Source organism: Acanthopagrus latus, chromosome 1 (assembly GCF_904848185.1).
Source record: "Acanthopagrus latus isolate v.2019 chromosome 1, fAcaLat1.1, whole genome shotgun sequence".
Taxonomy (NCBI): Eukaryota; Metazoa; Chordata; class Actinopteri; order Spariformes; family Sparidae; genus Acanthopagrus; species Acanthopagrus latus.
This window is the reverse complement of record NC_051039.1, coordinates 1836994-1853357: the sequence shown is the minus strand read 5'-3', so window position 1 is coordinate 1853357 and position 16364 is coordinate 1836994. Positions and strand designations below refer to the sequence as shown.

General features: G+C 43.5%; 2 protein-coding genes across 13 annotated transcripts in view; both read right to left on the bottom strand.

Annotated features, from left to right (window-relative positions):
- LOC119017776 (cadherin-23-like) overlaps window positions 1-16364 on the bottom strand; it is a 101113-nt gene that overhangs the window by 37708 nt on the left and 47041 nt on the right. Inside the window, exons 9-17 of one of the 12 annotated variants that reach the window (XM_037094900.1) lie at window positions 13804-13911; window positions 13595-13708; window positions 13164-13257; window positions 12941-13059; window positions 12302-12475; window positions 12091-12219; window positions 11793-11948; window positions 11162-11342; window positions 10403-10536 (exon numbers count right to left, since the gene is read on the bottom strand). The exons of the other annotated variants lie outside the window; for them this stretch is intronic. Of the exons in view, the coding sequence (XP_036950795.1) occupies window positions 10403-10536; window positions 11162-11342; window positions 11793-11948; window positions 12091-12219; window positions 12302-12475; window positions 12941-13059; window positions 13164-13257; window positions 13595-13708; window positions 13804-13911 (1209 nt within the window). The remainder of the gene's footprint in view (window positions 1-10402; window positions 10537-11161; window positions 11343-11792; window positions 11949-12090; window positions 12220-12301; window positions 12476-12940; window positions 13060-13163; window positions 13258-13594; window positions 13709-13803; window positions 13912-16364) is intronic. 12 annotated transcript variants of the gene reach the window in all.
- Window positions 1077-6988, bottom strand: LOC119017820 (protocadherin-19-like). Its single transcript, XM_037094909.1, has 11 exons — window positions 6780-6988; window positions 6503-6654; window positions 6076-6383; window positions 5098-5208; window positions 4428-4616; window positions 3387-3484; window positions 3138-3299; window positions 2704-2895; window positions 1993-2067; window positions 1859-1892; window positions 1077-1781 (listed from the first exon to the last, which is right to left on the bottom strand). Exons 1-11 carry the CDS (start codon window positions 6968-6970, stop codon window positions 1689-1691), a joined length of 1605 nt encoding a protein of 534 aa, XP_036950804.1. The 5' UTR covers window positions 6971-6988; the 3' UTR covers window positions 1077-1688.

Genomic DNA, 16364 nt, shown 5'->3' with positions numbered 1-16364 from the left:
CTGTTCAAATCTTGTTGCGTAGATGTGAGAAAATGTTTGGTTCAGACTAAAATACATTTTAACAGTTTTTCAGTGAAAATTAAAATCGTGATACAAAAAAGATAATTTCCACTCTTCATGAGTCAATTGTCTGAAAAATAATTGCAGTATGATTCCTGCAGCTCTATTGTTTTCTGACACTTTAATGCCCAGTGATTAATTGATTAATCAGTAAATAATTGGTAGACAGTTGTTGGCTGCAGCCTTCCTCTTTAATTTTTCCTGCATTTTGAACTTTGTTAAAATTTTAAACTCTGAAGTGTTTTTGAAAGATCCTCAGTTTGACACTTCAGCACTCATGTTCAGTTCACATCTTGTAAGAAGATGGTTTTATATCCTGTTGCACCAAATATGAAACATTTTGACGTTCTATTCTTTGAAAGTAAAATTATTTTTATTCACAAAACCAGAAACAGAAGAAAGTCTTTTTTTCTCACAGATTTTATTTCATATAATTGCAAATATTAGAAGAGAAAAATTCCAAACAAATACAAATGGAAAAAATCCATTTTTACAGATTGTGTACATGGACACAAAACTTACTGCAGAGCTGCTTTAATATTATTTACATTTTCGAAAAAGCGACAAAGAATAAAGACTGCGTCTGAAAACAAAAGTAAATATTTGATTACATTAAACTTGAAAACTGAAACTCAGTTTGCTTAATGGCAGCCATTTTACAAATAAATGATCCAAATAATAATCAATGATTGATTATTAAACTCGACTGTAGCGACATCAGATCCTCAGTGAACCATCTGGCACTACAGGAACATTTCACCTGAAGTAAATCTGCTCGTTTCGAGAATAAAGTGCCAGTTTGTTCATGATTTCTCTCTCAGGGAAAATAACTTTTAAAAGTGAAACTCAACAGCAGCTGATCAATAAAACTCAACCAGCTGCTGTGGTGTCTGGATGTACGGAGGCCTCAGAGGGACACAGTGAGGTAAAGCTAAAGAAGACTTTACAATAATAATGTTAAAGAGAAAAATCCATTTAACAGCTTTTTGTCCTGAGCTTTCAGCAGCTCCTCATGGTCTTCTTCACTTTACTGAGCTGCTGTCTCCATGACAACAGAGACTCACTGAAGGGTTCATGTTTCTGCTCAATAACTGATCATTAATTTCACCAGTTAATCTTTTTATTTCTTTGTCCTGATGGTCAAAGATTAATTAATTACTAATGAGTTTATTTAAAGCTGTTCTCCACAAATTCAGCGGCATTAAATTAAAGGCAATAAATAAACTGTCTCTCTTTAAAGGAGCAGTTCACCCATGAATGTAACCCCGTCATCCTCTCCTCCTCCTGACTTTACATCATCAGGTGAAGTGTCGTAGTCCACTGGAGACTTGTGGTTACATTCATGGGTGAACTGTTCCTTTAAATCCTGACACAGACGTTCAGTGATGGAAAAGATTTTTTGGTGCCGTTTCTAGTTTTTTTTTTTTTTTTTTTTTTTTAAATCAGACAAAACAACAACATCATGAACATCTTGAAGAACAGAAGCTGATATTTGGAGAGCAGACAGTTTGTGGTGTCCAAATAAAAATGTGTTAATGAAATATAATCAAACAAAATGAAAGTCGCTGGTTGTTTTGGTGGCGCTCTGCAGACTCCGTACAGTCGGACTGAAAGCTTCTGTGTTCAGATCAGAAAGCAGAAATGGGACCTCCATCATCATCATCCGTCTGTCGGCTTCTCACACTGTTGTTGAAGTCTGGTTTCTTATCCTGTGAGTTCCTCTGTAACACAAGATGATCATCAAGCATCCAAACTACACATTTTAACACTTTAAAATTACATCTTTTTCTTCTGTTACCTTTTTCAATTCAGAATCCGTCCAAGCCTTGTTGCTGAAACACAACGGAGGCAGTTTCTATTATAAACAGGCCTTTAATTAAAAGCTGTAACAACATTTTATATTTTTTATGACGAGTTGTTCAGAGGACTTACTCGAAACCTCCAACGCCTCGGCTCATGTCAAAACTCTGTTCAGAATCCTCCTGATGATCCTTCGTCTTCTTGAACCTGAGAGATTAAACACACATGATGAAGTTTGAAGCTTTAACTTCCTTCATGCTGACAGGAGTCATGTGCTGTGACACTGATGTATAAACATTAAATATTATGTACTTTGAATTGGAAATGATAAAAGATTCTGGTTAATTTGTGGTTAAAACAGTTTAAGTTGTTCAGTTTCAAGGTTTCATGAATATATAATTGTTTTCTGTATCAATTTGTTAATTTTATTCAAACAAATCTATTTTGGACAGTTATTCAGCGACAATTCAGCCGAACTTAGAACAGAGCAGACAGGAAGTCACAAGTTTATGATTCTCCTGATGCCTGACTCGAATTGAACTTTAGACCTTTTAAGGTCACAATTAGTTTTCTGTTTTTAATTTAAACATTTTGTTTTCAGCACAATCACATCTGGATCAGTAAAGATCAACACAATGATGAAAATTAATTCACACTTATGACCTGATAACTTGGACGAGGTTACTGCAATTTTACATTTTTCACATCTGAGCTTCTAAATGAAGATGGTGAAACTGTCGCTCTCTGATCTGTCCACTCGGTGGCAGCAGTGAGAAGCTGTGCACATGATACTGACGTCCTGTGAAGAAGAACCAGTCTGAGTCACATTGTGTTCAGTCTCACCTGACGACAAAGACGACAGCCACCATCAATCCCATCATGCTCAGGGCCAACAGGACGCCCAGAGCGATGACCACAGCCTGGTTGGAGGCGGGGCCTTGAGGCTCCACCTCCAACTTGACCTCGAACTGAAGACTGTCCCCGAACACTTTGACTAGCTCCGCCCTCACAGCTTCTGATTGGCTCTGCAGCTTCCTGATGGATCAGACACAAGAGGTCGGCTCCAACTTTTTAAATTAACGTGCTGAATTTTAGTTTATATCACCGTACAAACACTTTATTCATAACATTTTATTATATAGTTAGATTTTGTAGATTCACACTTTAAATGATAACATTTAAATCACAAGAAGAAGCAGGACTGTAAATGGAAGCTAACTAATATATAAATCTGTCTGGTTCACACTGGATGTTGTCATTAAAAATCAAACTCTTACGTTGTGACTTCTTCACCGGACACCACCGTCCCTCCATCCAAACAGATGAAGCTGACCAGACTCTTCACAGCTGCCCCCTGTATCCTGGACTCAGAGGCTCCTCCGTTATCGTTGGACACCCCGACGACATTCACGTTCCAGCCCAGAACTTTCACTAAAGAGCTGAGAGGAATAAATAAGTTACAAATTATATAAACTGGAAACAAAACATCTCCAAAGAGTCTTTATGGTGAGCTGAACCTGTCTTACCTCTCCATGTCGGGGATCTTGTTCTCCACAGTGTTAGCTGGCTGGTTGAGGCGGATGACGACCACGTCGCTGCTGCTCACACTTCCCCCGACCGTCACCTGGAGGCAGAACAGACAGTGGTGAGTGCAGCAGAGCAGCAGAGCGTCTTTCAGCACCACGAGGGCCTCGTTCAGAAAGCAAGTTGATGGAATGTGCTGTAAGCAGGAGCTGCCATTTTACTGTTGGCCATTTTTATCTCCATTTCTAATTAATACACGTTTATTTACTGTGAAACTAATTCTGTATATTATATCATTTTGAGAAATTTGGAGCAGGGTGATTTTTTTATTCCGGGGAGAATTCAAAGAAACTTAATGTCTCCAATTATTTTCCTCACTTTTTAAGAGATATAAGATAAAGAGTATTTTTGTTGAATGCACATTAATGTATAGAGGCTCCGAGAGGCAAGAAAGAAAACACATTATGACGTAATTTTAACTTCCATCTGTGAAAACAGGTTGAGCTCGGATCATTTTTAGAATATTTTTCTTCCATCTATGAAAACTGATAAAAGTTTTGGCTGATTGATTTTCTTGTTTGTTTGTCTAATCTGAAAAATGTGTCGGGAGAAAAACATTTTCTTGTCCAGATCATTTTTCCTAAGTAAACTATATTGTGTCTTCAGGAAGAAAATACAACAAATGCTTTTAGGTCTGATGCTAAAAAAAAGAAAAGAAATCACAAATTAAAAAAAAATGGAAAACAATTCATTCAATCTCTTTTCTCTCTTAAATAGGTGAAAAATAAATGAAATAAACTGCCAAATCTGTCGCAGAAAGAAAAAGGAAAGGGATCCTGGCACTGATGAACAACTGGAACATCTTTTTATCTCAAATTTTTGGTGTTTCTGTTTGTTTGCTTTAACATTACTGTCTTGTGTTTAAGATGCATCTTTATTGGTCCCCTGTAGGAGAGAAGTAATTTAGTGTTAGTCTTAGTATTAGTCTCTGCTGGATGCTGAGTTCTTTTCTAACAAACGTCTGTACATTTTCCTCCACTCACCTCCACCCTGGTCGTAGCTCGAAGTCCTTGGAGGTCGTCAGCGTGCACCTTCAACTCAACCTTCTGTCCAGCCAGCTCCACTGCTGACACCACAAACACCAGACCGGTGGACGGATCCACGTCAAAGTAAGTAGCGTCTTCCAGACTGTAGACCAGCCGACCCTGGTCACCCACATCAGGGTCTGAAGCCTGGAGAGGGGGAGGATTTAGAATTAAAACATTACAGGTATTAATAAATGAGTTTTGGTCCGTGTGTCAAGATGGATGTCTTGTCCTCTACTTGTTGTGCTGAGCAGGAGCAGCGTGCAGGATCGTGTTTTCTCAAGACTGATCGACTCAAAGTGAATTTGATTCAGTTCACTGAAGTGATTGATCAGGTTTTGCTGATCTTGGCTGCATCGCGGCAGTATCGCCTGTTGGGACGTCTCCACTTTGTCTCAACCCTTTGAGCTTTTGACAGTCATGGAAACGTTCCAGTGAGCGATCAGATAACAGGCTCAGTGACACATTAACCACGTCGCTCACAGCTCAGTTCAACCTGCTCGGATACATTTCTCTTGTTTATCAGCGCTGCTCTCATACAACAGAGAAGATGTTTTTATCTGTTATTACAGTTTGTGTAATTAATTCCCAACAAAAGCGAGCCGACGGTGGCTGGGTGTGTTTTTACCTTGACAGTGACAACAGGGGTTTTATACAGAGCGATGCTGACGATGGAGGCCTGGTAAAGCGGTTTGGAAAACTGTGGAGGCTCGTTCACGTTCTCCACCTGAACCGTCACCTGAGGGAGAAGAAATGACAAGTCAAAATACTGAAATCACTGACAGATAATGTTGACGGTCCTGTTTGTTTCTTAACACAGAACAGTATCAAGAGCCCCTTTCACACAGGTGACAGACGCTGTTTGGCCATGTGACGTTGCTTTGTGGGACATTTCTCTTTATTTTGTTGAGTGAAGGACCCGTGTAGTTATCAGACTGTCAGACCAACATGCCCTCGATATGCGCAGCTTGCTTATCCATTCACATCAATACTGCGCCTCTGATACTACCTCCAGAGGTGGAGAATTGGCACAGGATCCCATCATCCAAACAGTAGCGTGAATGGGGCTAGTGACGAGTCGAGGTACAGGAGTGGTTAGATAAAATGTCCTTGGAGTGAGATTTGAGAGAAGAGGCTGGTGAGCTCTGAGGACAGATACAGAGAGCTGGATCATGTCTGAAGACTTTACGTGTGGAATCATGGATGAAGTAAACAACGGTCAGCTGCTCAATTTAAAAACTTGACTACACAACCAGTTTGGATACAAACTGATCTACTGGCAGCTACCAGTGTGGTTTAGATGTGACAACCAGCAAAACAAGCGAGTGTTTCTTTAAGAACAAAACAATGTTCAGCTCATTGAATGGTTAGCGTAGCTGCTATAACATCAGTTACATCACAACTGAAAGAAGAGAAAAGAACGACACTAGAGATTTTTCTTCACTGGAAAACATGCTGTCACCCATCTCCCGACTGACTTCAGCAAGAGTTTGATCGTAGAAGTTTGTATTTTTCTGGTGATATAATAAGATAAGAGGATTACAGCTTCAATAGTTAAATATTCAGCTCATCATCAGGTTTTTAGGACATCAAGTAAATCCTTTACCGTTGCAACAGCTGTTGTAGGGGGAGTCCTCGTGTCCACCGCCTCCACATCCAGGACGTACCACTCCTTCTCTTCTTTGTCCAACTCTGCTTTTGTCTTAATGGCTCCACTGGCGTCGATGGAGAACAGGTCGGAGTGTTTTTTCAGCGTGTAGGAGACGTCGTAAAGGTCACTTCCTGAGGAGGCGAAGACTGTCCCCACCGTCGTCCCCACAGTCCGGTGCTCAGGTATGCTGAAGTTGTAGGAGGAGCTCCCGAAGGCCACGCCCTCCACAAGACTGACGACCCTCAGATTGACCACGACACGGGCTGCAGGGAACATCCAGTTCACACAGGAAATATTAACAACCAACATCCATAATTTCATATTGTAGGGAAATTAAAACTGAACAAACGAACAACCACCTGCTGCTTCCTGTCACACTGACCTGTGGAGCTCAGGGGAGGCTCGCCGTGGTCTTCAGCTGTGGCCGTCAGCACCAGTGTGGTGTCCTCTTTGACATCAGCAAGGTCAGAGGTCAAGGTCACGGCCCCAGTCGTACTGTCTAAAGCCAAATATGGGGAACTTCCTGCAGAGAAACTGCATCAGCAGAGGGAAAAAACATCTTTAAAAAACATTTTTAAAGCATTTTAAAAATATCACAGTTGAATCTGACCTGTAAGTTGGACTGGGGCTCTTTAAACCACATCACAGGCTGAACTGACCTGTAGGTGATGAGCGAGTTGTCCCCGGCGTCTTTGTCGGTGGCCTCCAGCGTCAGCAGCAGCTTCCCTTTCTCTGCGTCCTTCAGCAGGATGCTGCTGACGTAGCTGCTGGAGCTGAACTCAGGTTTGTTGTCATTGACGTCAGTGAGGCTCACTCTGATGGTGGTGAAGCTCTGGTGCACAGGACACATATGAGAGATAATGATGTTTGGACTGTGACATCAGTTTGTATTGATTCATTAGATTTAAATACACATTTCATCATCACATTTTTTTTCAGTTCCTTTATGATGGATGAGCTTGGTTGAGCTCGTTTTTACCCGATATGTTATTGGATAAAAAATGAAATAACACTGAGACAGTTGAGATTCACTACAGTGTCAAACATTTGGTGCAGCTGCAGACGGACTTCTGATGATCCTGGAAGAGGAAGATGTCCCGCTGGTATACGGGATTATCAAGGAAGGAAGGTTATGGTAAATTTGGTTCTAGTTATTAACTGAATTATTAACGTGCAATAGCAATTTCAGCACAGTTTGTACAGCGCGTAAGTTTGAATCCTGTCTGAATCCTTTTGCCTAAAGTCTTTACATTTAACCCCTCTAGTCCACTACAGGAGTGGACGTTTATTTGTACTTACGAACAATTTCAATGTAACGAGAATTGATTTATCAATCAAATTTGTAACCCATTTGATTAACCAAGATCTTTTAGGTTATTAACTGCCGCTTTGAGCCATTTGCTATTGCTGCTGTCAACTCAAGTTGAAAGTGCTCTGTAGAAATTGTTTGAACTTCAGTTCAGCATTTGAATATCCCATATTCAATGCAGTGTAGTCAAGCTGTCATAATTTGATGACAATTTAATGATTATCATTACTTATTGATAGCCAAACCTAAAACCCCCTTTTAATGTTGCATAAACACTTCTTATTTGTGCCTTGTGTAATGCAAGGCCCAACACTCTGTAACACAAGTCAGTGTGGTGAAACTGTGCACATAATGTACAGCCTTTGGGAAACAGGTGTTTTAAATCTTATTTTGGGGCAAAGACACTAAACTTGTAATTCCTTTTAATAGGATTTGGCTGCTGAATGGCGAGAGAGGGCTTTGCTCTCACTTCTCTCTGTGGGGTGCCGTTGTCTGAGGCCTTCACCAACAGCTCATGAGTTTCCCTGCTCTCCCGATCCAGAGCTCCAACAGCAAGCAATGTCCCATCCTGCAACACATCACATGACTCAGAGCCGGAGCACCAACGCAGTACAGGTTAAAGATATTTGCACAATCCTCTCCTCGCCTCACCTCTCTGAACCTGAAGAGTGGGTGAGGGGAGGAGAGGGAGAGGGTGACCTCTCCGTTGGGGCCGAGGTCGGCGTCAGTGGGGACGATGGTGACAATGTCGCCTGGATTTTCCTCGGTGTAGTTGCCCTCGGGGATCTGTAAGGGGTCCGCGATAGGTGGGAACTGTGGGGCGTTGTCGTTGTAGTCCAGGACAGTGATGTTGAGCTGAGCTGTGGCTCTCAGACCATCTGTGGCCTGATCCACCGCCACCACCTGGAGACAGATGAGGAGGACAACACAAGATCAGCTGAGTGAGGAGTCGGATTTACTTGTTTCAGCTGCATACAGTACCAGGATCTTTACTGTCATTTCAGTTTGAATAAAAATTTATTTCAGTTTATTTTTTATTTTATCAAACTTTACAACACAAGCTAAGTATGTTAATTAAAACTCAAGACTTGTAAATATGAAAGTCCTCCCATTGCTTCACATCTTCCACTCTGTCTTTTTGTCATAATAAAACTTATACCTCTAATATGTAATTGTCCTTTGTCTCTCTGTCCAGAGTAACGTCGTTCTTCAGTGTCACCACACCCTGTTTGTTGATGTCAAAGGTATCACTGGTGTAGACGAAGTGACCATTGGAGAATCCACCCTGAGGAAGAAGATATGATTGTAGGGTGTTACACACATTTGCTGACTTCACTGTTCACCAAGTTAATAGCAGCAGGTATCACAAACTTATCAAAAACAACATAAAGTATGATCTGAGAGATGATTCACAGTTTTATACACTATATAAAACCGATAACGCAGCGATGCCGAGGTCCAAACTGTAAGAGCTACATGTCAGTGTATCAGTGTTTCCATCTGATACAAATCTGACGATCCTTAAAATTTATTAGATAAATAAAATACAAGAGCAAATAAATGGATTTTATTGTATGCAAATCAATATTCAAGGTTGCAGTGATGGATGCTTTGGCTTGTGGATGGTAACCAGCAAGAATTAAACTATTTGAGCTGTATTCTACATTAAAGGGATAATAGAATGACATTCATACTTCTCATTTCCTCTGATCGTGCAGCACAGAGATGAGACAAAACTTCAGTGAGCAATGGAGAAGATTAAAGGCACCCGATGAAGTTTTTGATTACTAAAAATGCTGTGGACTAACCCACAGTTCACTCAGCTACACGCAGTGAATGTGATCACACAGAACTAAGAACTGAATATTTTCTTAATCAGCTGCCTGCACTCACCTCGTCCCTGTCAGTGACCTCCAGCGTCAGGATGGACGCACCGCTGGCCAGGTTCTCAAAGACGGCCACGTCGTATTTTTCCTTACTGAACACAGGAGGGTTGCTGTTCACGTCCTTCACCTTCACCACCACAGAGCCGTTCCTGACCAGTGAGGGGGTCCCTGCATCAGAGGCCTGAACCATCAGGCTGTACATCTTCACCTCACTGTAGTCCAGAGGCTGGGCCAGCTGCAGAGTCCCACTGGAAGAGTCCAGCTCAAACACAGCAGGGTCTGATGAGGGACTCTGCTGGAGAATGCTGTAAGAAACTCTCCCGTTTGCTCCTTCATCTGGGTCTACAGCTGATAGGGTGAGCAAGCTTTTACCCACTGACTCTGTTTCCAACACTTCAACCTGATACTCAGCCGCTGAGAACTCGGGGATGTTATCGTTGATGTCGGACACTTGGACCAGCAGGGAGGCTGTGGCCGACCTGGCTGGACGACCCTGATCTTCAGCCACCACCAGCAGGTTGTACTCTGCCTTGGTCTCCCTGTCAAGTGCAGCAGCCACACTCACCATCCCAGACACAGGATCAATATCGAACCTCCCCTCTCCTCCTCTCAGCGAGTATCTGAGCTCCTTGTTGAAGCTGCTGTCTTTGTCTGTAGCTGGTACAACAGTAACATTAGATCCGACCTCCGAGTCTTCTGGGACTGATGTTGTGACAGAACTGGGGGCAAAAACAGGACTGTTGTCGTTCACGTCAGTGACTTGAACCTCCACGACAGCACTGTCACTGTCGACGCCGTCAGAGATGGAAATGGTCACAGAGTAGTTGTGTGGGCCTTCGTCATAGTCGAGCTTCACCTTAGTGGTGAATTCACCGGTGGAGGAGATGGAGAACTTGTCAGAGTGTGTATCAACTAGAAGAATCACAGGTTTTTCCTCAGCTATGGCCAGGAAGTTAACCTGAAGACAAAAAGATGAATATCCTGTGTTATCCCACCTTCTCAACAATCACATCTAGATACAAATCAGTTTTAGATATCAGATGAACAGGCGTGGGTTAGGTGGACATGACTGATGACAGAAACTTACCTTAAGAATCAGAACTTGTGGGTCCTGCTCCTCTGCCACAGTGCCATGGTAGACTCTTTGTAAAAACTGAGGTTTTGAGTCACCAGGAGCACGAATGATCACCTGTGCTGCAGTAGAGCGAGATATGGTGCCACCTAGAGGAGAGATGGAGAAAAAATATCATAATGAATTTTAATATTGAGCATGAAAACTGTTTTTTTAACTTCTGCCTGTGGAGGTGGTTGGATGTGTTTAGGATGAGTCTCAGAATCTTAGTCCAGGGCTGGTAATTTTTTCAGGGTGTTTCACACTCCTTCAAGACCTCAGTTTGCTTCAAATAAACCAGACTGTATAAGATCTTATCTAATCTCATCTGAAATCTAAATATTTAAGTAATATTTAAGATAAGAGCTCTGGGCTCTTGATGGTCCAGTGTTTAAATTATACCAGGCTAGGAAATGGAAACCTGAACAGCATGTTTGAAAGAAGACTTTAGTCATGGAAAGTTGGAGCTGATATAGTTATATGGGTGTGATAACAACTTTATGACCACAAAGAATTCAATAGTGCCAAAGGTGAAGTGCCCAACATGTCTCTTCTGACTGAGATGCAGTTGTTGGACATTTCAGCCCACAGAGAGAAGTTTAATCCAAGTATCCTGTGTTTGTGTTATATACAGGGACTGAATAATCACTGAGCCACTCACAGGATAAATAATCGTGTGATTCAGTGCTACTTCTAGAAGTGCTGAGTACTACGAGAAATACTGTTCAGACCTACCATCTGAGGCTGTTATGTAGAGGGGGAACTCCAAAATCCTGTTTTGAACCAGGGGAATTTCTTTAGCCAGCGTGATCGTTCCAGTTTTGTCCTCGATGGAGAAGTAGCCGTCAGAGTTCCCAAAGTCGATTGAATACGTGATCTGTCCATTTGTACCATCGTCTACATCTTCTGCCTCAACCTTTGTGTGAAATTATACAAATCATACACGATAAAGTTGACAAGAAAAACAGAAACTATTTTAAAAAAGACTCTCCTAAAACTCAACTAAAACTATACTAACATTACACTAAACTAAAGGATGAGTCAGTGGCAGGATTTCATTTAGCACAACAGACATCTGGAAGACTAATCAGTGAAATATGTTAAGTGTTATATAATGAAGTGATTCATTAAGTTCGCTGAGGTGTAAAAAATAGGAGTAGTTATAGAACTGAGTCATCAGCGTATGGATGTAGGATGTAGCTGTATCGCCGCCTTTATTTATTGCAAGGACAAAAGACAGGGACCTCAAACTGAACCTTGAGGAACTCCACCCCGCTTGTCACACTCATGCTTGATGTAGGTTTTCATGATTATTATTGAGATAGAGGGCCAGAGTAAAGTAATATGATGAATATTAATCACTCACCTGGACCAGCAACATTCCCACAGTTTGATTTGCAAACACCTTTCCCTCGTACATGTCACTGGTGAAAACAGGACTGTTGTCGTTCTCATCCAGAAGAGTCACACTGACTTCTGCTGTTGCAACATTATTTGGTGGATTCGTCTCCGCTGCTTCGATCTTTTAACCAACAAAAGAACAGCGTCTAACTTAAAATGTAAATATGCTAAGATATAATAATGTCCTGCAGCAGTATTTGTTGCACTAGTCCTACAACAACTACAAAGCTCAGGGTTTATGTTTAAAGTGAAATCTGGATCACCTGAAAAGTGAAGCTTGTAGTCGTCTCTCTGTCCAGAGCTGTGGAGTCCTTCACTCTGACCGTCCCATCAGAACCGATAGAGAAGGGAGCTGATTCTGGAAGGATCCGCAATGTTCCCACAAATCCTCCCTGGAGAAAGAGGATCATGGAATAGATTACTGAATAATTATTATTAATCAATATCCAAGTGAGGTTTTCAGTAAAAATCTACCTGGTCCAGGTCGGTGACGACGGCTTTAAACACAACAGCATCAACAGGAGAATTCTCCAGAAGTGAAACAGAGTAGTTGGACCGGTCAAACTTTGGAGCGTTATCATTCACATCCTCGATGGTGACAGACACCACAGCGTTAGCCGTCTTCAAGCTGTCGTCTGTCTGAGCCGCCTGCAGACAGAATATTACAGATAATCATTAAAGGGACAACACGCAACGTTGTTTTACTGTGAAGCTCCAGAAACACTTTGGACTATGAAACTTCACTTTACTTTCCATCAGCATGGAGGCAGGAGATGGTGACTGAATTTTCATTTTTGAAACTTTCCCTTTAATAATTTTTTTGTTTCGAGCCAATAATCATTCTAGCTAGCAACTAATGTGCAACTTAGGCAGAGGCATTTAAGGCACCTGCCAAACAAACAGGAGGCTCAGACACAGAGGAGAAGAACATCAACTGCCTACATTAAATATTTGTGTTTTATTTGAAAATATGTTAAACAATATTTAATGTCTATGTTTATATTTTCACTTTTCAAACGTACACATAAGCTTTACTTTTCCTACAAATACAGGAGCCTCTGCCTGACGTGCACTATGAGCCTCACATGTAACCAGTTATTAGGATGTTGTTACCTTGATGTTGATTGAGATCACACTGCTGCTCATCTCTTCTCTGTCTATTGGAGTCTGCACAGACAAAACTCCACTGCTGGAGTCAATGTGGAAGTTACTCTGATACTCTGCTGGAGACACTAAACACACAAAGACAAGGTTAAATACGGAGCGTTTCTTTACATATATTAGTGTTTTGCCTGTCTGAGCTGAATTTGTAGCTTTATCTTCCTGTTGTATTTACCTTCACTGATGCTATAAATCAGAGCCACGTTGATCCCGGTGTCTCCGTCCTGAGCTTTTATCGCCTCTGGCTCGATGGTCGGGAAAGGTCCATCCTGAAATATGTAATGCACAAGTGCTCAATGTTCAAATTCTGTCCTCAAACTCAACTCAACAAACTCCTCACTCACTTGCTGCTAGCAACTGACAAACTGTTACTGACCTGGAATTTGAGTTAGGGTTAGAAACCGTGGGGGTTTCTAAATAACGTTTCTTTAAATAAAAAAGTGTTCTGACATTGTGAAAGGTGAGACATGTCAAGACTTGTGAGAGAAATGTTGTAGTATTGAAGCTGAAGGTATTTCTGGGTTTTATATCATAGGAAATTGGACTCTCGTGTTCCTCTCATCCATGAGGCCTCTTCACTTGTAGTATTTAGTTTAAGAGACTCACCTGATTCTCTGGAATAAAAGCCTGGTACAAGCTGTGGCTGAAATATGGATACAAGTTGTCAAAGTCTTCTACGTTAATCACCACAGAGGCTGTGTCACTAAAATCCAAGGGATCCTGTAGTGAAGAACAACATAGACAAAGCAGATCAATCAGGTAGTCATGTCATTCACGTTATTTCTGTTAGTATCAATACTTTTACTTTTACTCACACTGGCCCTCACTGTGAAGTTGTACTTCTGGACTGAATTGTAGTTTAAACGTTTCTTCAAGCGTACAGCTCCTGCGCTGGTCACCTCAAAGACGTCTGAAGCTGGTTCCTTATGGAAGAACATCACATTTCCATATTGAACATTACTTTTTACTTTTAACTCATAATGACACTTGTAGAAGCAGAGTGGCAAGAGTACTTTCATGATGGAGGGAGTGTGTTTCATTATTCCAGGCTGTGTTCAAATCTTGTTCTTTCTTGTGTTTAATGTAAATGACAAACTATTGCACTTCTCTTGTTGGTTTGGTTTATAGCAGTGGTCCTCAACAGGCGGCATCCGGCCCGCTGGCCTCCTATTTGTGGCCCCAAATCCGGGGCTTAATGCCTCTGGTAGGGTCTCCCAAGGCAAACAGGTCCTAGGTGACAGGTCAGACTAAGATCGGTTAAAAAAACCTAAATGACAGAGATAATATCAAGGACGCGTACGTCGCCCGGATTGGCGTTACCGGGGCCCCACCCTTGAGCCAGGCCTGGGGTTGGGGCTCACAGGCGAGCACCTGGTGGCCGGGTCTTTGACCCCGGCGACCCAATCCCCAGACGGTGACTCTAGCCATGGGGACATGGAATGTCACCTCACTGGGGGGGAAAGAGCCTGAGCTGGTGCGAGAGGTTGAGGGGTGCCGGCTAGAGATAGTCGGGCTCGCCTCTACGCACAGTCTGGGCTCTGGAACCAAACTCCATGAGAGAGGCTGGATTCTCTTCTATTCTGGAGTTGCCCGCAGTGAGAGGCAGCGAGCTGGTGTGGGCTTGCTTATAGCTCCTCGGCTCAGCCGCCATGTGTTGGAGTTTACCCCAGTGAACGAGAGGGTCGTTTCCCTGCACCTTCGGGTCGGGGATAGGTCTCTCACTGTTGTTTCGGCTTATGGGCCGAACAGCAGTGTAGAGTACCCGGCCTTCTTGGAGTCTCTGGGAGGGGTACTGGAGAGTGCTCCAACCGGGGACTCCATCGTTCTTCTGGGGAACTTCAACGCTCACATGGGCAGCGACAGTGTTACCTGTTATGCTGTGAAGCTGAAGAAGGAGTCCTATCGAGCCTGGTTGGCCCGGGGGACTCCTGAAGCAGCTGACGGGTACCGGCAGGCCAAGTAAGCGGCAGCACGGGCAGTTGCGGAAGCAAAAACTCGGGTCTGGGAAAAGTTCGGGGACGCCATGGAGGAGGACTATCGGTTGGCCTCGAGGAAATTCTGGCAAACCATCTGGCGCCTCAGGAGGGGGAAGCAGTCCTCCACCAACACTGTTTACAGTGGAGGTGGGGAGCTGTTGACCTCAACTGGGGACATTGTCGGGCGGTGGAAGGAATACTTTGAGGATCTCCTCAATCCCACTGACATGTCTTCCATACAGGAAGCAGAGGCTGAAGACTCAGAGGTTGATTCATTCATCACCCAGGTCGAAGTCACTGAGGTAGTCGGGAAGCTCCTCAGTGGCAAAGCACCGGGGCTGGATGAGATCCGCCCTGAGTACCTCAAGTCTATGGATGTTGTGGGGCTGTCTTGGTTGACATGTCTCTGCAACATTGCATGGCAGTCGGGGACAGTGCCTCTGGACTGGAAGGGGTGGTGGTACCCCTATTTGAAAAGGGGGACCGGAGGGTGTGTTCCAACTATCGGGGGATCACACTCGTCAGCCTCCCTGGGAAAGTCTATTCCAGGGTACTGGAGAGGAGAATTCGGCCAATAGTCAAACCTCGGATCCAGGAGGAACAATGCGGTTTTCGTCTGGGCCGCGGAACACTGGACCAGCTCCATACCCTCCGCAGGGTGCTTGAGGGTTCATGGGAGTTTGCCCAACCAGGCCACATGTGTTTTGTGGACTTGGAGAAAGCATTCGACTATGTCTCTCGTAGCATTCTGTGGGAGGTGCTCCGGGAGTACGGGGTCGGAGGCCCTCTGTTAAGGGCCGCACGGTCCCTGTACGACTGGAGCAGGAGCTTGGTTCGCATTGCCGGCAGTAAATGAGACCTGTTCCCGGTGCATGTTGGACTCCGGCAGGGCTGCCCTTTGTCACCGGTTCTGTTCATTATTTTTATGGACAGAATTTCTAGGTGCAGCCATGGGTCGGAAGGGATCTGGTTCAGGAACCACAGGATTTCATCTCTGCTTTTCGCGGATGATGTGGTCTTGTTGGCTCATTCGAGCCGGGACCTCCAGCATGTCCTGGGATGGTTTGCAGCCGAGTGTGAAGTGGCTGGGATGAGAATCAGCACCTCCAAGTCTGAGGCCATGGTTCTCGACCGGAAGAAGGTGGCTTGTCCCCTCCGGGTCGGGGGAGAGCTAATGCCTCAGGTGGAGGAGTTTAAGTATCTTGGGGTCTTGTTCATGAGTGAGGGAAGGATGGAGCGTGAGACTGACAGGCAGATCGGTGCGGCGGCCGCAGTAATGCAGTCATTGTATCGGTCTGTCGTGGTGAAGAGAGAGCTGAGTCGAAAGGCGAAGCTCTTGATTTATTCAATCAACGTTCCTACCCTCACCTGCGGTCATGAACTTTGGGTCATGACCGAAA